At 36.0% G+C, this 23,085-nt stretch overlaps 1 protein-coding gene across 2 annotated transcripts in view; it reads right to left on the minus strand.

Moving 5' to 3' along the window:
- Positions 1-9,280: 9,280 nt before the first annotated feature.
- LOC138691821 (zinc finger protein 723-like) overlaps positions 9,281-23,085 on the minus strand; it is a 73,352-nt gene continuing 59,547 nt past the window's right edge. For both annotated transcript variants that reach the window (XM_069814296.1, XM_069814295.1), the window contains exons 2-5: positions 21,937-22,034; positions 15,445-15,678; positions 13,379-13,461; positions 9,281-11,309 (exon numbers count right to left, since the gene is read on the minus strand). In XM_069814296.1, coding sequence (XP_069670397.1) covers positions 10,181-11,309; positions 13,379-13,461; positions 15,445-15,678; positions 21,937-22,032 — 1,542 coding nt within the window. In that variant the 5' untranslated portion in view covers positions 22,033-22,034 and the 3' untranslated portion in view covers positions 9,281-10,180. The remainder of the gene's footprint in view (positions 11,310-13,378; positions 13,462-15,444; positions 15,679-21,936; positions 22,035-23,085) is intronic.

Consider the following 23,085-nt stretch of genomic DNA (forward strand, 5'->3'; position numbering starts at 1 on the left):
GGAATCGCATCTTTACCAAAGTGTAATTTAAACTTCGCATTAAACCTCGCTCTCCAAATCAGTACTTATATGGGTAGTTTCCAACAAATAATGCTACAACATTTTTGTCGTTCTTTGATAACAGAGAAGATAGCACAAAAACTTGTGCTTGTCAGACTTAACCTCAACAAACGACATACAGACATTGTAACTAAACCACTCATTACCATTTACGACTTTAACCTTTGTATAGAATCAGGTGATCAATTAATTAATAATAGTATGCGTACTTTATGACTTTGTAGAATGTTTATAAAACAAATTAGTCAACTAATGGTGAAATAAACCATAAAGCGGGAATCAATATTACAGATTATTGAATACTTACTATAACATTACAGATGATTGGCCAGTCTTACAAATGTTGATATTAAAGTTCGCGCCACCGCAAGGATTTCAATGTCCATGCGCCCCCCTCCAACCACGTGAGAGTTTCAAGTACAGTGTAACTGCAGCTGTCGTTGGTTCATCGGAACAAGCTCCGACGTTCCGACTGTTATCTCGGAGTCGGAACATACCTTGTGCAACGCGGTACTGCGAGCCCGCAACAGCTGGGCAAGTGAGCAGCTCGGAGTCGGAACACTGTTGTTTCGGAACAGGAGGTTCCGACCTACTGTTCATTTTTGCAACAGTTCCGAGGGAGTCGGAACATACCTTGTGCCACGCGGTACTGCGAGGCCGCAACAGTTGGCAAGTGAGCAGCTCGGAGTCGGAACACTGTTATTTCGGAACAGGAGGTTCCGACCTACTGTTCATTTTTGCAACAGTTCCGAGACCGGAACAGTTCCAAAATAACTGTTGTGTTATTTTTTACCCATCTCTAGAGTTTACTCGTTTACTGCTCCTCACAAACTATTATCGGCCACTACATAGTCACGAAGGTCAATACGTAGTAAATATGCATCCATTAGTTGCTAACCACTATGATCGCTACTAACGCCTCATCACAGACAATGCGAAATAGTACTGGCACAGTCTGTTATTCCTAGTATCCTCAAAACTCAAGCTTCGTGACTGTATATACTAATATAGACTGTGTATCGGCATTCTAGCAGAGTTGCCAATGTGGCCATTCTGGCGCCTTTTATATTCCTTGTGGCGATGAAAATTTTCATTTAGCGATATGGCAACTTTACTGGCGTCTTTAATATATGTGTCTACTCATTTCACTTTGCGTGATTCCGGTTCCATCTTAAATTTATAAAAATAATGCAACTAAAACATTCTTTTCACAAGACTGTGATCCATTGTATGTAATATTCATCAGAACGTAAATATCTGTCAGTTATTGTAATTCCGTTAATTTTCAAAAGAAGGCACAGTAACGTTCATGATTGGGTAGAAAACTTCTCCAGGCTCTGGTACGAGAATCTACAACGTTTATATGTGATTTACAATGATGTTTTTATAACATAATTAAGTGGAATTAACGCATATAAATATACGGTATTACATTAATTTATTAAATATGTGGATTATATTACCAATTAAACTTTTAGTTTAAAATAGGCTTACATGTAATTTACGTCCAAACTTCGATATTAATCAATAGAAACGATGTTGAGCAGCAAGCCGTTAATTAATAATAGCGGGAATTCAGCGATTTACTCGGTCTATTAGCATTTAGCAGATTCTTTCTTTTGGTACAAGGAGGGGGAGAACAGCCTGGGCTAAAGATAATAATTGTAGTTTAATTAAAATTATATATTCAAGCCTCAAAATTCGGTACCGATATTTAGTCATAATTCAATATCACTACCATTTAAAAACAATGTACCATTAGACTCACCTAATGCAGAAAATTAACATTTTCAGGCTGGTTTCAAGGGCGCTACAGATTTTAAGAAAAATTCCAATGAAGCAATTTGTAAAGTATGTAAACCTGTAAACGACAGAATACAGGTTGGACAAACAGCAAAATGCAAGTATCAAAGATACACATCATAGCTGAATAATGCCATTTAATGGCCCTGTATCTTTGTATTAAATAATATTAACAATAAAATAATTACTCCTACAAATTTATGAATGTATATAAATGGTTATGTTCATAATTACAATGTAAGACTTTTTCTTAAAGTTTATTACTGCCTTCACTATCATCTTCAGGGATAACTGGCTACTTTCTGGTGCTTTGTTGGTGTATAGCTGGCGACACTGGTCTGGAATGATCTGACAACCCTGCGTTTTAGGTTACAATCGTTTTGGTTTCTCGCCGTTTATTGCCCTGTATTGACTTGCCTTCAACGTTGGCCATGTTCAAACAGAAAATTATGGAATGGAATCATAGTTTAAAATCTCGTATTTTCCACAAAATTCTCACAACATAGACTATTGATAATAATGCAATATTATTTAAACGTTACAAAAGATAGAATTAACTTCTCGCATAGAAACCTCATAAGTGAGATCAAAAGTCATCATTCATGAAAGCGAAGGAGATAATGGGGTATGGTGACAGTCCCTTTACTCCTCCATTGTATACATCATTGTCTAGTTATAAATTACACTAATAAAAGTTCAGATCTTCATTTGACACATCGTGAAGTGAGATGTACGGCACTACCAGTACTCCCTGATAATAGATTTAGATATCAGCAAAAACCTCAATCAACGCTATAAATTGTTGTGATTAAATAATTATTTAGGAGAGTGTGACGCAAGCTTACGGCTGACCGGAGAAGGAACTAGACTGTCCTCTGTGAACTTAAATGGAGAGCAGGATAAATATGAAACTTTTACATTCATGGATTACCTAAAAAATTATGGGTTTCATATATATGATAATATTTTCCATGTTGAAACTTTCGTACACTACTTTTAACACTTGAATATAAATAATTGATTAACTGGCGATCTTTCTCGTGTTAATTACGTAAGCATGTGCGGCTTACAGCTGTTTCGGTCCTACTTAACACCATCCTCAGAACCTACTAGATCTCGGCGCTATCTCAACTTCGCTGCCTGTTGTGTGAGTGCGTTCGTGTGATGAAGAGTTGTGCCAAATAGTGTGTCTGTATATTGAATATTGTTCTATTGTGTTGAGTTTTTGGGTTGTGTGTGTAGGATTTCCATGTCTGTATTTATGTTATTGTATGTGTGGTTAGCATTAGTTATGTGTTCGGCATATGTATATGTATTGTGTCCTCAGGTTATTGCTTTAATGTGTTCTTTGTACGGTATCGAGTTTGGAATGATTTGCCCGTCTGTCCAATGTAGAAACTGTCGCAACTATTGCATGTGAGTTTGTATACGCCTGTGTGGTTGTATTTATTTCTATGTGTTGTTTGTTTTTTGAGATGTCTTTGTAGTGTGTTTTCTGTTCTGTATGCTATGTTGTATTTCGGTTTTCTGAATGAGGATGCGATCTTGTGTGTGTTTTTTTGTTTTCGTATGTTAATGTGATGTATTTCTTGTGTTCTTGTGTTGGGATAGCGCTGAGATCTATTAGACTCTGAGGATGGTGTTAAGTAGCACCGAAACAGCTGTAAGACGCACATGCTTACGTAATTAACACGAGTAAGATCACCATTTAATGGATAATATTTTCTTATGCAAAGCGTGAATTTTTAGGAATACTTCTAACGAAAATTAATGCATTATAATATAAGTAGGCGAGACTGTTGTACCTTGAAACACATTTCACGTTTTATTTTGGTAAATGAAAATTTTTAAAGGAAAAAATATTTGAAATCATTAATGAAGATTCCTTTACAACTTCCTGTATGTAATTTCCTGTTTTACAGATCTATTAAGGATGGAAAAAATAAACTGAAGGGATATGTAATGTGTTCAAAGGTACAACAGTTCATGTACCTTGAAAAATACCCTCTTCTAATTTGGAACACATGGAATATAGGTGGGAATGTAGCTGTAACAACTGACAGTCATATTAAAAAATATATTTGCCATCATAAACCAGAGCAGGCTTCTCTGATTGAGATTTTATTTCCTGTAGTTGCAATAAATGTTTCAACAGCTTTCTTCAAGGCATACAGATCAAGTGGATGCCTCGTAACTCCAGACTTACATGATCTCAAAATAAAAGAAAAACCAATAGTATCGTGTACCTTGGAACATGTTCCATGATACAAAATGTTTTGTGTTCCAAGATACAAGAGGGTGCACTTTTAAACAAATATGACTCCCAAAACCAGAGATTCGAATAAATCATGAAAATTAAAATATGTTATTACTCACCAGATGAGAAGGAACACACTGCACTTGATTGATAGTCACAAATACAATTTGGTCTTGTGTTAGAAAACATATCAATGAACGAAATGTTTACTTTTGGTCCTAAAAAAGTGTTTTGTCCACAGAACTCACACGTTGCAATAACTCAAACCGAAACTATGATCAGAGCTACTTAGCGCATTTCTCTACAATCTACTTCAGTTTGAGTCCTCTAGGTAGCAGCAAAATTAAAAAAAATAAATAAATAATAATACAAAGTTACACTATGCTGAAGAAACAACAGTTTCCCCTATACTTGCATATCATATCTAGTTTAAAAGTATCCCTTAACGCGATAATTAATCGTATGTTTGACATCTCTACTTGGTTTCTAATTGAGAGCAGCCATCATCGTTCATTTAGAAGACAAAGAAAGAAGACTGACCAATATGGCTAGCGTTCTGGTGACGAGAATTTCGGATCCCAAATGAACGAGTGTTATGTACACTAGAACAGAACTTATGTATCTGTAGTAATTTAGAGGGCGGATTGAACGGTTAATAAAAATATCGAATAATCCTTCACATGAAAGATTTTCATAAATTAAGTGCATAATACCCATTAATTTGAGAAAAATTCGTTCCAGCGCCGGGAATCGAACCCAGGATCTCTCAGCTCCGAGCGCTGGCCGCTCTTTCCAACTGAGCTATGCCGGGACACGATCTACGGTGCTGGCCGACCTCTTCTCATTATATCACCTATGGCCTACTACCTGCATTTTAGACATATAAGTCATATATGCAGGAGTGCATATTTAAATGACTTAATTCCATATTCAACAACAGTTTCTGAATACTTTTAACATTGATATATACATATATTCGTATATATGATCGTGTCCCGGCATAGCTCAGTTGGAAAGAGCGCTCAGCGCGCAGAGCTGAGAAGTCCCGGGTTCGATTCCCGGTGCAGAACTAATTTTTCTAAAATTAATACATGCTGACTACTAACAAAAAATTGCAGTCTCGATTTTTCAATGAGGATACGAGACCTCAAATACATATACATGTGAATAATACATTTCGTAATTTCCTTCGTGGGCTTTTGCTTAAAACGGCTACACTGTGGATCTAAAGTTCACTAATGTAAGTCCGGTTGTCAGTGACAGAATTTAAGGGCCAAAAGTAATTACTCCTAGTGATGGATGACTGCGTGATGAAAGGAATAATGCAGATCTCATATTATAGATTTACACACTTTATACATTGTCGTTTTTTCTTTCTAAAAAAAAAACAATTACTTGTAATTTTTCATAATTAGCAAAACACATTTTTTTTGTCACCATGGATATTTCGAATAACCGTTACACAATATGGCTATTCGAACAGTAGGACAGGACTGAATGGTTCATTGGTTCGAAATTGTGGAAGAACCTTCGGGTCATATCCTTGAAAGCAAGTAGTGAGTATATTCAACTTGTAAAAACACTCCCTTCCACAAGTAACCGTCTCTGTTGCTGACAGCAGTACTATTCTTACTGCATAGGCCTGCTGTGTAACAGTGAAGTCTTGTAATAACCCTCTCTAGATTACAATAGGTACTATAATAATATTATATTTTTTCTGTAGCAAGAAAAATAAAAAACGAGAGAAAGACAATCACATAATCCACCAAACGGTTAAACGGGAGACTGATAATAGGGGTTCTACCACAATCTAGTACATACAGTTACGAAGCTCAATACGTAATAAATTTGCATCCAGAGATAGTTGCTAACCACTAGGATCGCTACTATCGTCTCATTACACACAATACGAAATAGTACCTGCACAGTTTATTGTTTCTAGCACCCTCAAAACTCAAGCTTCGTTACTGTATATACTAGACTAGACTGTGGTTTTAATGTATATATATCCTATCTCTACAGAATTCACACAGACAGGGCTTACAAATTACCTCTGGTCTATGTGTAGGGCTATATGCTTTATAAGGTTACCCGTATGAGTGTAATTTTTCCCAAGTCACATTTGAAACGCGTTTAGAGCGGATGTCCCAGTCTATGTCTTTGCATACTTCCCGAATGGGAAAAAGTCTTTTCACAAACTTCACATTTAAATGCTCTCTGGCGTGAGTGTACCCGAATGTGCTTTTTTAAATATTCCGACCGTGAGAATTACATTCCACAGACATCACACTTGTATGGAATTTCAGCGCTGTGTATACTTGAATGCCTCTTTAAACAACTCGAGTTTATGAAACACTTTTCACACTGATCGCACTTGAATGACCTCTCACCCGAGTGAATGCGGGAGTGATAATTTAGACTTGCCGCTTGTGAGAAACACCTTCCACACAGATCGCTACTGGATGCAGATGGCAATGTATCTGATTCGGGGGGTAGCAGAACGGGAATATCACGACCATGAGGTACGAGCCGAATGGCAGAGTGAATATTAGGATATAGAATATCTTTCTCGTTTTTAGCAGTATATCCAGCTACCTTAACTGTACAAAAATAACAATCGTCTCCATGATTTGTAGGTTCCCTCCAAATCATAGGGATACCAAAGGGCAATGACTTCCTTTTTCCATCTTTCCAACTCCTCAACTCTTCAACACAACTACGACATACTTTATGGGGGCACCAGTATTTGTCCTGGTCTCCAAACTTAATGCCAAACTATTCAAAGTAAGTATTCTTTACAAAAGCTGTTATAGTCTGTCCCAGTTTTACTAACATATATGGCCCGCACATATAGCAAACCAATTTTGGATCATTTACACAACCACGTTTCGACATTTTTATGAAATAACACTATTATGTTGTATTCTCGCAGAAAAATGACAACTCACACACTTCACTTTTACACGACAACCAACAACACAAAAGAGAACTTATAATTTTTTTTTCAACTTTTAAAAGGTGATAGGTTTATTAACTCTTATTATCTATTATTTAAGCTTGGTATTATGTTAGACCTAACAGGGTCTGTAATATAATATATTTGTAAGAACTGAAGGTTGTTACTCTCAGCTGGAAGAAGGTTTTGTCACCAAACGATACCATCTGAAATAAGATGTTGCACTGCGGTATATTATTTAAATAGGGGAATCGATAACTGATGTACTGCTATAAGTATCTACCCAATTTTATTAATTTGTTTTTTTTAGTAGGTTATTTTACGACGCTTTATCAACATCTTCGGTTATTTAGCGTCTCAATGAGATGAAGGTGATAATGCCGGTGAAATGAGTCTGGGGTCCAGCACCAAAAGTTACCCAGCATTTGCTCGTATTGGGTTGAGGGAAAACCCCAGAAAAAACCTCAACCAGCTAACTTGCCCCGATCGGGATCCGAACCCGGGCCACCTGGTTTCGCAGCCAGACGTGCTGACCGTTACTCCACAGGTGTGGACTTAATTGCTTGTGGAGGCTCTTAAATCTCAGGAGGAAAAATTTTTTCCAGCAGCGCAATATATTCAGGACTAATTTACAAACATGTTAAACGGATTATTCTTGCAACGAAAACAGACGCTCCCTGGACCAAATAGTCGTACCTATTTTAGTTATGTAATTACTTCATTGTTTCATGTGGTATTGTATGACGTTATTACTGAAATACCTATATTTTTGTTTTTATTGTAACATTCGACAATAACTGACGGAGTATATAGCATCTCGCGCTCAAGAGAGGTGGAGTTCGGGGTTTGAGATGGCTTACAAACCACAAGTCGTACTAAAGATGTTGCTTTGTTAATTATTCAATATTGAGTATTGTGCACTACATACAACTGTTACCTATTAAGTATACATTACCGTAACTCACACAAATACGCAATTAAGCATGAAGAATATGTTATGTTACTGAATAATTAATACTTAATATGTGCCGCGTGTATATTTGTAAAATTATTCCATCTCCGGCTTTCATTCTTTCATAAAAGGCGCAAAGCAAATCAGACATCAATTTCAGTATGATACCCCCAAATAGCATTAAATTTAACTGCAATACATACAGCTAATTATTAGTGTTAATATTATATAAAGTTTTATGTGCTTAAGGTTCTGTTTAGTCCAACCTTATATGCATTTTTTGTGGCCTGTCCTCGATTCACTCATGAGCTTCTGTAATGACATAAAGCCTACGCACATCTACAGGAAATACACATTCCAATGATGAAATAATTATTTAAATATATTAAATAGTTTCTTGAGATTGCCTCATACAAACGCACAAACATTCTCTCTTTATAATATAATAATATGTAGTATATTATAAACACATATAATATAATATCCGTATATTAATCCGATTGTTGTCCAAGGACTCCAAGGCCGCCCTTAAATAAATGCAGTCATTTGTTTTATCTCAATTACTGCTATGTTGGTGCCTAATCTGACGTGGCCAAAATATAAAAACAATTGTTATTTTTAAACTGAATTATCTCTCCATTTGGTATTGCAGATTCCCCCACGGAAATATTATGTACCTCATTACATCACAGTAACATCAGTCCTATCAGAATTTTGCATGGAATAAAACTTATAGGAAGTCATTATTAAGGAAACTTTTGTTATGTAACATTTCTCATTAAAATGAATAAGCGAGATATTTCGATTTATTTAATTCAGGCCCCCTTATAACAGCAACTTTAAATAGAGTATTTTGAGTAATATATAACCTATAAAATCTAAGCTACAACAAACTTCATTTGTATTCCAATTTTCACATAAATCGATTCAACCACTATCGCGTGAAAATGTAACAAACATCGAGACAGACAGACATACAAAGAAAAATTAAAAAAAAAAGCGATTTTCGGTTTCAGGATGGATAATTATACATGTTAACACCAATTATTTTTGGAAAATCGAAAATTACCAGAAAAATTATGGATACAGTTTTATTAGTATGGATGAACGCTTATCTATTGCAATTATAAAAAAATTGCATTGGTGAAAACTTTTTTTGAGCAGTGTACACAATTCCGCGGAAACAGATAATGTAAAATTAAAACTGACACTTATTTCAAGCGCCTTAATATCAAACAAAATATATAGCCAATGTTATAAACATTTATTTTGTTAGAACATTTAGCAACGAACACTGAATTGTAGGAATTTACAAATTTTTTACAATTCAAAATTACAAATGTCAGATATTGTCCTGCAATATGAAGGGGTGAGAATGAGATAGTCCCAAGTCACACCTATAATAAAAAGATAGTCTTTGTGAATTCATTTCTTACACGTGTGGAGAAGCTACCAGTAAAATATTGTGAAAATTACTCAACAAATGACGTAGCTATACGCAGAAATGACACCGCAACTAATAGTTTTGGACTCTAAACATTTAATACTCGTTCTTGTAAAATGCCAGTGCGAATTAGGACAATATCATTCTCACCCCTTCACATATAATATGAAAAAAATATGTCATCAATCTTCTTCAGCTATCCTGTTTCGAATAAGTTGCGATGTATCCTTGCATGTGTGTATAAATTTTTCTCTCTCCATATGTAATTTATATATAAAATACAAATTATCTGTAGCCTGAGTGTAGGCGTATATGTCTCATTAGGTTTGCTTCGAGTGTGAAAAATTTTCCACAGTAATCACACTGCAAAGTCCTTTCGTCTGTGTGAAGGACAGAATGTGCTTTCAAATGTGAAGATTTGCAGAAACGATTTCCGCATTCTTCGCATTTAAATGCTTTCTAATCTGTGTGTACGGGAAAGATCATACAGAATACGCGATATTGAGAAAGACATTGCACTGATATCACATGTGTATGGTTTTTCTATCTTGTGAATCGTGAATGAATCTTAAAAAACGCCACCTGTGTGAAACATTTTTCACATTGATCACATTTGAATGGCATCTCCCCTTTGTGGATGGAGGAGTGATATTTTTGGGTTGCGTATTCTGAGAAAGACTTTCCACACATGTCGCACTTCAACGACCTCTACCTTGTATGTATGCGGGAATGAATTTTTAGAATCCGTGTTCCTGAGAAACACTTTCCACAAACATTGCATTTGAATGGCTTCTCCCCTGTGTGAACGTGGGAATGATATTTTAGGTTTCCGTAATCCTTGTAAGATTTTCCACACGTGTTACATTTGAAGGGTCTCTCCCCTGAATGTGTGCGGGAGTGATATTTTAGGGTTGCGGAATGTTTGAAAGATTTCCCACACATGTCGCATTTGAATGGCTTATCGCCTGTATGTATGCGGGAGTGACTGCTTAGGTTCCTATTTCCTGGGAAACACTTTCCACAGACATGGCATTTGAATGGCCTCTCACCTGTGTGAATTTGAGAATGAGTTTTAAGAGTTGTCAACCGTGAGAAAGATTTTCCACATATGTCGCACTCGAACGGCCTCTCTCCGGTATGTATCCGGGAGTGAATTTTTAGAATCTCTCTTCCGGTGAAACACTTTCCACAGTCATCGCATTTCAAAGGTCTCTCGCCGGTGTGAATGCGGGAATGATATTTTAGGCTTTTCAACTGTGAGAAAGATTTTCCACAGACGTCGCATTTGAATGGCCTCTCCCCGGTGTGAATGCGGGAGTGATGTTTCAGGCATATCAACTGCGAGAAAGATTTACCACACACGTCGCATTTGAATGGCTTCTCCCCTGTATGTATGCGAGAGTGAATTTTTAGATTCCATCTTCCTGAGAAACACTTTCCACACACATCACATTTGAATGCCGTCTCACCTGTGTGAATTCGAGAATGATTTTTAAGACTTGTCAATTGTGAGGATTTTCCACACGGGTCGCATTTCAAAGGTTTCTTCCCTGTGTGTATGCGGGAGTGACTTTTTAAATGTCCCGGACTTGAGAAACACTTTCCACAGTTATCGCATTTCAGTGACTTTTTCAATGTATGAGTCTGTAAATGACGTTTCAGAGATTGAGCCGTTGCAAAAACCTCATTACAGATGTTACACTTATTAGACTCATGGCTTAACTTACAAGCAATTGAACTGTCAAGGTTGTAGCTGCAACACTGTGTTAATACGTCTTCATTACGAGAAATTACGTCGCATTCTGATGATCGGCTCTTTCTAACATTACTGGCATTGCTGAAATGAAAATTTAACACTCTAAACAACTGGTAAACTCAAAATAAATGGGCATTCATATAAAGACAGAGAAATCGAATCAATCGTAATTGAATGCTAAGTATTAATAGTACATTGTGAAACGAGCCTATAATGGTAGTAATTAAGACGCAAGTATGTTTGTTTATGAAACGAGCGCAAGCGAGTTTCCTTCATTTTGCTTAAGGATCTTTGAGCATCAGCAACTGTCACAGGAATTGTATAGAATATCCTAATGGCTATACAAACATTTGGAAACAATCTGTCCAGTTATAATTGCCTCAGACTATTTAGGAGATTCAAGGGTTTCAGTGGGGTTGGCCCTAAATTATAGGCATGAATTGATTTTAAATATTTCGACTCATCACTGATCTCTTTGTTAATGTCTTCATAATATTTTTCACGCAGTGTCTTCATTATTTGGAAATTCATATATGCCATTGATAGACGCATATGTGACGTAACTGTCCTCAAGGTAACAAGTGTCTACCTTAAATCTATGCAATTGAAAATATATATATATATATATATATATATAAATTACTAAATTTCAGCATTTTTTCGTTATATTATGCGAATCCCTCAGGATAATCCTTGAAGTTTAGGGACATAACTATTTGCCTGGTTTGTATTTAGAAAATGCTCCTTCAATGATATGAGTGAAACATTTATCATTAGTCATTTGTTTTCAATAAGAAACTCGCAAATTCTATACCTCATTTTTGTATTTCAGTACCAATTTTTTTAATTTTGGACAACCCTGGAACCCAAACTATTTACATTTCTCAATTTTCCTCTCGGAATTATGCATATCATCTTAAGATCTCTTGATGAAAAAAAAAAAATTTAATTTTTATGACAGTCATGCAAGATTTATTTTTCAAATTTGTTGAGTTTACATGGAATAACCCATTTATGCATTCTTCCAGGCAGCAGATATGTTGGGAACTGTGTGCCATAATTAGTGTAAATGTAAGTTCATGTATTGTGGGTCCCTATCACCACGGCATGGCACGTCCTCAGTTGCGGATTGAGGAGACGGCCTCCAGATATGGAGGATAGCTGTGAATATATTGAATAAGCAGTCGCGGACAGACGATGGGGGTTGGGCGAAGGGCTAACAACCCATCACCGTAAAAAACAGCTTGTTACGAATCCTTCAAATATTGGGCGAATCCAGAAATGCATATAGATTGTTAGTTGGGAGGCCAGAGGGAAAAAGACCTTCGGGAAGGCCGAGACGTAGATGGGAAGATAATATTAAAACGGATTTGAGGGAGGAGGGTTATGATGATAGATTTTATTTTTTATTTTACTGGGTTATTTTACGACGCTTTATAAACATCTAGGTTATTTAATGTCTGAATGAAATGAAGGTGATAATGCCGGTGAAATAAATCCAGGGTCCAGCACCGAAAGTTACACAGCATTTGCTCGTATTGGGTTGACGGAAACCCCCGGAAAAAACCTCAACCAGGTACCTTGCCCCGACCGGGATTCGAACCCGGGCCACCTGGTTTCGCGGACAGACGTGCTGACCGTTACTCCACAGGTGTGGACATGATGATAGAGAATGGATTAATCTTGCTCAGGATAGGGACCAATGGCGGGCTTCTGTGTGGGCGACAATGAACCTCCGGGTTCCTTAAAAGCCAGTAAGTAAGTAAGTTCAGTGTAATTTATGGTAAATTGTGGGTTTTTACCCTATCCGTAAGCATTCGAATTTCATAGTGACAGGTTCACTATTCTCTATATATAAAAGTGGAGACGTCTTCCGGGCAAAACACGTAACAAAATGGAGTGTACGGAAATGAAAAAACTTCTCAGTAGCAGAGTGGTAGAACACAGCCAAAAATCGTAATTAGTCAATTTTTCGAATTATAAGTTATATATGAAAGAAACTGTATATTGAGGTGTCGATATGGATAACCAAATCCATATATCAATAAAAACAGTATTATATAGCTACCCGAACATTAAAGTTCCATACAATCATTAAAAGAAGCTGTCAAAGATCGAAAGAAGAACTGAAACATGCAAACTACACTCACCTATCAAGCAAAACTTTATCCTCCTCTGAAGATATTTCGACTTTCTCTTCCTCAAGAAGTCTGTTCAGATCGAATGAGTCTTCCTGGAAAGGTGAGAAAATAATGAACACAGCTTTAACTGACCACACAGATGATCTGTTCTTTCAATATCAGAGCTGAACCTCAATCCTAATGATTACCATACAATTTTTTTAGTAATTTTATAATGACTTTTATATGAAATAGAACTCTTTTCTCCAAACTGTTTCCATATTCTTCCTTCAAGTATACTTCCTTACATTCAGGCTATTTGTATGTATTAAAAAGCAATCAATTACTTATATTTAAGTGTTAATAGTGTACGCAAGATTTAAAATGGATTATTAGAAAAAATTCGAATAAAGTTTTAAAATTGAAAATATGTGCACATGGTGTAGAAAGTGCCTGCAGTTTGCGCAACCACATCATCTTACAATATTCCAGATAAACAAACAGGAAATTGAGATTTAAACATCACACATATTGCCAATACATCATAATTGAAAGATTTATTTGTCCAAAAGCAAACTCTCTATTACGAATTGCTCTTTTTGAAATAATATATTACAATAAAATCTTCTTTCCTCCACACATGCGAAATATAATTTGACCGTTACTATCAAATATGTCTAATATAGATTGTTCCATTGGATTCAGTAGATCCAGAATTCGAAATTTATCAAGATATGGAACTTGACGTATGTTGTCATTGTAGAAGAAGTTTGTAAGACATTTCAATGCAGATCAGAGTTCGAAAATTATGATTTTATAATGATGATGATAATAATAATAATAATAATAATAATAATAATAATAATCATAATAATAATAATGATAATAATTATGGTGGTCGAGGTGACGGTGGTGGTGGTGTTATTGATGATGATAATAATAGTAATTTTTAATATTATTATTATTATTATTATTATTTTTTTTTAAGTTCTATAAGGTAAGAAATCTCTTTGCTGCTTCGTTTAGAATATAGTCCCACTGTACCCTACAATCACGAACAACTTTCCAGGTCTCATAATTTTTTAAAACTTATAGGTCCTCTTTGAGATTTTCCAAATATCTAAACCAAGGCTGATTTTACAATTGGAAAACTCACCGAAATAAGGGTGTAGCCAACATGTCTATAATACAGGTTTCACGAGAAAGAAAAATTATTTCAAGGGCAAATTTCCTTAGGTTTATATTTACTAGTAGAACCTTTTCACTAATCAGCATACATGTTTATTCAGCTATTGAATGCAATCATTAATTTTTATAAATAAATGCTTCAAAATTACTTTTTCTACCCAAGTCACATATTTCATTAATTTGATGTTACAACCATTCTTCAGGGAAGGTCTTCAATTATCCCAATAAATTAGAAAAAGAAATCGGAATATGGAACATGCATTCTGACAAAAAGAATTGTGAGTTAACAGCAGCTGAGGTACTGAAAAATGTGCCATTCTCTCAAATTTGTTTGTGACAGAATAAAACAACATCTTCATAATGTATACTGAAATACTATTTTCCTATAAACTTACTTGTTAACAAACTTCAATGACATTCAATCTTTTCCCGAATTTTAATAAATCTATATCATCATCATCATCATCATCATCATCATCATCATCATCACTACCACCACCACCATCATCATCAACCATAGAGGTTTATAATATAAGCCCAGAAGGACTGTTATGGTCGACAAAAGTTTTAATAAACATATTTATGAGTTTAAATATCTCACTTGATGACTAGCATAGTAATTTCTACATCAATAGCAACAAACACATATTGTAAATTTGCAATAAAATCCTGATGCTAAGTTCTATTTTTTCCATGCATTCGAGATAATCCTTTCTGTTGTTCTCCTCAAATATGTATTTGCACAATATTACTTAATTTCATGTTCAAAAACGAGAGCAGATTAAGTTTAGAAACTATTGCAAAAAACAATAAAAGGAAAATCGATTAATATTTCCAGATTATTAATGCCTCCCTGTTATACTTAAATCACACTAGCTATATCTGCATAAAGATATTGAAACACTTACATCAACTTCAGATTTCACCATAGGAAAGGTAATGGGCACAGGAGTACTTTCAACTTCAGACTTCACTTTCGGAAAGCTAACAGGCTGTGGAGTGTCTTCATCTTCAAATTTCATCATGCGAAAGCTAACAGGCTCTGGAGTGTCTTCAACTTTAACCTCAGATGTGAGATCATAACTGTGGTCCACACATTCTGTTTTGATGCCTGCCACTTGCAGATGCGATAAAACCCCTTCCTACAAAACATGAAGATGTCATGAATAAATAATTTAGCCAAGTTCAAATTGACTGCATTCGTAACAGCTATCAATCAGGTTCTGCATGGCAATCACTGGCTAATTATTTCAACAAAGGCAACAATTTAGAGAAGAAACTTACAGGTAGAAGAGATACGAGACTTTAGGGACATGTGGAATGGTAGATAATTAGCCAAGTCTTCCATTCTAAAAATAATTTACATGCTGTAATATGAGTAAAAGAATCTAACTCATTATCTACACCATGTGAGTAGACGTCTTCTCGAATTCGATATTTTATTACTTGTACTGAAGACATAACCAAATTGGAATTATAAAAAAACATAGCAAAAGAAACAAACAATGGAAATATCCAACCTCAAGGTTCTTCATCATAGAGGAGGCAAAACTTTCGGCTTTTAAAATCCCCATAGGAATAATGTGATATACGAGGCGTTAAACCCAATTCACTTAAAGTAGATAATGCAATAATCTTCCTTAAATCATATTCAAAATTGTTCTTAAAGTAAGTTCCAAAAGGGTGTAGTAAGTAAACGGGAAGATACTTACAAACCATTTGTGTTGCATTGTATTCCCCATACTTCAATTACTTCTCAACATAATATCCACAAATGAAACGTGCATTTCCATAATGTTGTAAGTGCCGATACTGGGAGAATCTATTTTTTCACATATGAGTCATTCCATGTCAAATCAACAAATTGGCTGTGGCACAACTTTCTCGGATACTGGTGAAAATTGTTCCAGTTATTAATTGGTATTGACTATGGGTACAGGCAAAGAATTTTGTGCGAAATCCTACTCATTTCTTTGATATGCACGTGTGTGTACAGTACTTCATCCCTCGATATTGGTGTGCGCCTATTCGAAAAAAAATCCATAACTTACAAACGACTCGAAATTTCTCTGTCAAAGTTAGTGACAATATATTCAAGAACATTTTGTACTATGTAATGATACAACAGTGCAAAAAAAGTGTATATTATAATGTAAATAAAACAAAATATACAAAAATTGTGTAAATACTTTCATGTTGTATAGAAGATAAAGGCAAGGTGAAATAATAACGAAATATTAGTAGTAAAGACATTCAAACATTCTGTATGCATGGTGAAATTTTGAACTTGTATTTCGGCTCCCTTCCGTCTAGGCACGTGTGAACGTACATGCATGTTCAAACCTGCGCGGAGCAAGACTAAACATGTCTTGGAGGTGATGCGGCACTCCACTGTCAGTCTCGGGATATGCAAACTACAGTATTTGTCATACCTATGTACAGTAACGTTCACTTTCATAATTAAGTGGTATCATCAGTAAATCTATCATTAATTGTGGTAGCTGTGTGTTACCTTGTTTCGAGCTCGTCACAGCCGGGGCTGACATCACACCAGAATTAGCAACTAGACAAGTTACCAGACTAAGAACTGTTGGGTTATAGGTAAGTGAATTAAAACTGTGCGCCGTTATTTATAAAGTGCATATTTTACAGTAGTTTGACGTTAAGACATTTCTATTTCAGTGTATTTCACGGGTGATGCTAGAAGTAGGAAAATGTCCAAGGAAATGGATTCTTGTTCTGTAGGACAACTGACAGGTGATAGTTGTCACAAACTAACATATACCCAATCTATTGCCTTGTTGGACGTGAAAACCTTGCCTGATCAAGACAGACAATTATTGTGGTGCATACTGAAGAAACCGAAGTACATAGAGACTGTTTGTTATCATCATCTGAAGATATACTGCAGTGACAAATATACACATCTCTTTGGACGTAAATGTTGTGATCCATATAGTAGAAGACTTAAGACTGTTATTAAGAAGGGTTTACGACAGATAACAGAAGACCTCGTCAACAGAAAGAAAAAACTCTCTCTTATACCTGGACAGTGTGTATGTACAAATTGCTATACAAGATTACAAAATAGTAGTGATGATTCCGATGAATCAATGGACGATCAGCCATTCTCAGTACCACCAGACGAAGAGCGAGAGTCAATAAATGTATCATTTTCACAAGTAGGAATATCACCCTTAAAGCAGAAGAGACTCAGCAGTGAACAAAAACAAGCGCTAGGGAAGAGAAAGTTAGCACAAGCTTCATCAGCTATCAAAGGTAGACTGGAAAAAGCTCTTCAGGTTACATTAGATTCGAGTTCAAACAATTCAGAAAACGATTTGGTTGCTCTTGGTAGGGACTATAAGGACCTTCTTGACTGTGTTAAAAGTTCCTTACAAACGGCATTGACAGTTCAAGAGAAAATGTGACTAGTTACAGTTGCGCCACGAAGCTGGTCATTAAAGAAAGTAGCTCAGGAATTTGGAGTATCAGAGTATATTGTAAGAAAGGCGAGATCACGTGGTTTGTTCTTTGATATCACAAAAAAGACTGGCCATCCCGTGCCTGAGAACGTTAAGACAGCAGTAGTTGAATTTTATGAAGATGATGATTATAGTCGCGTATGTCCCGGAAAAAAGGACTTTGTGTCTGTAAAAAAGACTACAGCAGATTCTATTGTACGAGAGCAGGTGCAAAAGCGTTTAATATTGTGTAACTTGAAAGAATTGTACATATTATTCTGCGAGAAAAACCCCTCACTTTCTATTGGGTTTTCCAAATTTGCCGAGCTGCGTCCAAAACACTGTATACTGGCAGGTGCAAAAGGAACACATACAGTGTGCGTGTGTGCAATACACTAAAATGTAAGACTCGTGGTGCAAAGTTTAAAACACATACTGACAGTTCATGGAATGGATGAAAAAAGTCTCCTTCAAATGATGGTATGTTCTACACAAAATGAACCCTGTTCCTTATCAGGATGTGAAAAATGTCCTGGCCCTGGAAAAGCACGTGAATTCTTGCTGGAAAGTGAGGAAAGCATGCAGGACGTTGAATATAAACAGTGGGTGACAGTAGACCGATCTACATTGAAAACACTTGTTACACCATTCGAAGAATTCGTTGAAGAGCTCATTGATAAGATATGGGTAATTTATCGTCCTCATAGCTTCATTGCTCATAATCAGGCCCAATATTTGAAGCAGTGCAAAGAAACACTAAAGAAACACGAATGTGTAGTACTGGTTGATTTTTCCGAAAATTATACATTCATAGTTCAAGATGTGGTTCAAGGCTATGACTGGACAAATGACCAGGCGACACTCCACCCGGTAGTTATTTATATGCACCAGGAAGAAACACCAACTGTTCCCAAGCCCGTTTCTCTATGTATAATAACTAATAAGTGACTGTTTGATGCATGTAACCAGTACTTTTTACCATTTCCAGAAAGTGTTAATTCAACACCTCAAAACATTAGATGACAATATGAAGAAAATTTTGTACTTTAGTGACGGAGCCGCATCTCAGTATAAAAACAGGAAGAATTTTGTTAATTTAGTTCATCATAAAAATGATTTTGGAATAGATGCAGAATGGAATTTTTTTGCCACAAGCCATGGGAAAAGCCCTTGTGACGCTATTGGTGGGAGAACGAAAAGACTAGCAACAAAAGCCAGCTTTCAGCGTCCATATATGGACCAAATTTTGTCGGCCAGAAATCTATACAAAATTGCAAATGAACATATTGCTGGAGTGAAATATTTTTATGTCAGTAAAGAAGACATTCGTCTCACGGAAGTGGAACTGATGGAACGATTTAATAACTCTGTACGAATTCCTGGTACAAGAGAAAACCACTCTTGTATCAGTAGATAACAGACATTTGAGAGTTTCCAGAGTTTCAGTGTCATGTAAATTCGTTGATATATCTGTAATAAAGTAGGCCTGAATATGCAATAAAAATGTCATAGATCAGAGTCAGTAAAATTCATTGTCAATTATGCATGTCAATGATAGAAATGTTGTATCTCTTCCAAGAATAGAAAATACAAGCCAGTTTTTTTGTATTGATAGTACAGATAATGAATAATCTCCTGTAAAAATATCATAATGTTTTCCATGTGCCTTTTCACACAATAAATTAAAAAAAAATACTTGAAAAAATATATTTTGTTTTCATTTCAGCAAAGGTCGAACAGTAGATCAAGATGTCTCACAACTCAGAATGAGGCAATACAACACCACTATAACTGGAAGAAATTTCGTGAATTTCTCTGCAGTAGTTTGTCTGTAATTAATTTTTTTCCTTTCAGACAGAACGTCAAGAATCTGTACATCCCAGCATACTCAAATGTACATTTCTCGAAAACTACTGTCCCATAGAACAAAATACTGTGTTTCCCTTCCTATGATACTGCAATAATTGTTCAGACTAAGTTTCACTCAAATTTGGAATTTGACCGCCACAGGTTTTCGGCGAAATTTGTTGATTTGAGATGGAATGACTCATATATCAGTTGCAGGTGCACTATTTGACAATATTACGGAAGGTTATGAAGAAAGTGCTGCACCAAGTTATAAAGTAGTGCACTTTCAGGTTGCGCAAGTCACAACGGTGTATGTACTGTATGAAACTATTTTTGTTCCTACTGTAAACTTCACAAATTGGCACTTACAACGTTCTGGAAATACATGCTTCAATAATTGAGGCATTTATCGAGTCGTGGCATAAGTCTTTCTATCCCCTCATTGTAAAAATCGCCAGCCTGCGATGCAAACCACTCCCACACTGCTGTTTTCACTTCATCGTCGCCATGATCTTCCGTGTTGATATGGCTTATTTGAATTTCTTTTTCCTTGGTGATTGCAGTATGCCTCCATTCCATGGACTGCTGCTTCGATTCAGGTGTCATGTGACACACCCAAGTCTCGTCACCTGTCACGATATGGTCAAGAAACTCATCGCCTTGCTCACTGTAACGTGTGAGAAAGCTCAATGCACTGGAAGCTCGTTTAGTTTTGTGTTCCTTGGTGAGCATCTTGAGTACCCATCGTGAGCACAATTTTCGATATCGTAATCGATCTATCACAATTTTGTAGAGAACACTCCGCGACATTTGTGGAAAATTCAAGGAACACGAAGAAATTGTGAACCTCCTCTCCTCATGAATTTTTTTATCGACAGCACGCACCAAATAGTCATTGATCAAAGATGGCCTACCGGTATGCTGCTCGTCACGCACAGAGACGCGGCCCTCGTTGAACTTCCTAATCCATCTCCTGACCATTCCATCACTAATGGCATCATCACTATACACCTCACAAAGTTGACGATGAATGTCAGCTGGTTTGATATTTCTCAAACTCAAGAAACAGATAACAGACCGCATCTCACAGTCCGCGGGGTGCTCCATCACATTAAACATTTCAACTGATCACAACTAACCACACACACGGACAGAAGCTCTGAAACTGCATGCACAGCTTGTCTGAGGACTGAAGAAGAAAACACGCATGCGCAAAATAACGATTGCAGCGATGCGACGGCTATAATTGAAAACGGAACTTATTTTAAGAACACGCATCGTATTTCAAATTTAACTCTGTATGCTTCTCTCCGTCCCCCCCCCCCCCAAATCATCACTAGAATTCAATACTGTTGCAGAAGATCAATGGAATAATATCTTTTGTACTACATGTATTTAGAATACAATAATAGCATGGAATATTTTAAGCCACTATAATAAAAGGGATTCGGTAATTCTGTAGAAAAATTGATCAATATGATGGATCTAATCGAGAATCAGTGACAGGTTAAGTCTGGTTCTTTCAGGCTTTTGGTATGCCTAACAAAAAAACGTATAAGCAAGACATACAAAAAAACCTGAACAACCAGACCTAAAGCCTCATCTCTGCTGATAAACATTTAACATGTTACATATAACACATTGAATTTGACAAGTACACGGATACTACAAGTCCCAATTCACTTAACATGTCACTGACGTCCTTTATATTGACAAACGTTTTCTACCTAATTACCACGGATTCTTTAGCAAAATCGAATACACACACATTATAAATCCACATCTCCATTGTGCAATGTTTTTAAAGCGGTATCACTTCTAATAATATTCTCCGCAAATAGTTGTAAGATTAATTGAATTCTTGCTCTTCCTTTTAACCTGCGATACTAGTATCATTGTTATTAAAAAATAATTCGATTAATGCTTGGTTTGTTTTAAATCTACATTTACCCGTTTGGTTATTATCTTATCTATCAGCATTGGACTTCAGTAATAGAATCAGATGTCTACTCAGTATATGTCTAATTCCTTGCACATTGCAATTGATAGACAAACAAACAAAATACATAGAGAATCTTTTCAGTTTACCTCCGATAAAGTCGTATTCTCTTTTATTTCACATGTGTTATGTGGTTCTGAACCCAATAGGTCAACCACAGGTTCCATCTTGATCCCATCCATCATAACTGAAAGAAAAGTTCCAATAACTGAAAGTGATTTACAGAAACTGAGCTGTGCAGGCGAACGCATTACAAGTTGGCATGATAATTCTCTGGTCGCCGGGAAAAGGCACAAGTCAAAAAGAATAATTTTTCAGGAGAGATTTTCTTTTTAATTTACTCTTAACTGAATATAAGTATATATGCATAAGGGTGTAAATTATTTGACTTATTTGAACTGTTTTATCAGTAAAGCGAATTGAGTCAGTGAAGTTATGGTTTTACAGTGCAGTGAATAGTTCCGATCAGTGATAATTTATAGTGTCAATGAAATGTGTGCTATAGTGTCAGTGAAATGAATTAAAGAGTGTCAGTGAAATGCGTCATAGTGCCTCTACAGTGAGTGAGATGAGAGTAAAGTGAAAGACTATTGAAACTTATGTAGGGTCTATACATATATAGCTTGTATTGTAAAATTGGGTTATTTTATGTTTCATTATTAATTGTAATTTCTGTGTCAAACTGTATTGTGTATTCTTATTGTATTGTGTATTGTATAATTGTATTGTAATTTTGTTGTGTATTCTTTATATTGTGTATAGCACTGCTACCGGGTGCTTGCCCACTTGCAGTGTAAATAAATACATACACATAATAATGAAATTCATGTATATTGGTTAAAGTAAGATCCTTTTCAATTTAAAATACAAGAAAATTTATTATTTTAAAAATTAGAGGCCTAATTAGTCAAATCCACGCTCCTCACCTCCGTGCTGGGATCTTTCTAAAATGCGAAAGAGAGAGTGGTTAGCGGAAAACAACGGGAAGCTACAGCATATATCTTTCCCAAGAAAAACTGCAAACAAGGCATGATGAGTGTTTTCACAGTAAAAGATTCTGGACGTAAAATATCCCCCCATACAGAAGGGATGCTGGGGAAGGACACATCATGAAGCAACCAAACAGAGAGAAGGAAAGAAGACTAAGGATTGGGACGTGGAATGTAAGGACTCTTCTGCAGGCAAGAATGTTGGAAAAATTGAAGCAAAAAAATGAGAAGAAGCAAAGTGGATGTGAT

The sequence above is a fragment of the Periplaneta americana genome, chromosome 16 (genome assembly GCF_040183065.1).
Source record: "Periplaneta americana isolate PAMFEO1 chromosome 16, P.americana_PAMFEO1_priV1, whole genome shotgun sequence".
Taxonomy (NCBI): Eukaryota; Metazoa; Arthropoda; class Insecta; order Blattodea; family Blattidae; genus Periplaneta; species Periplaneta americana.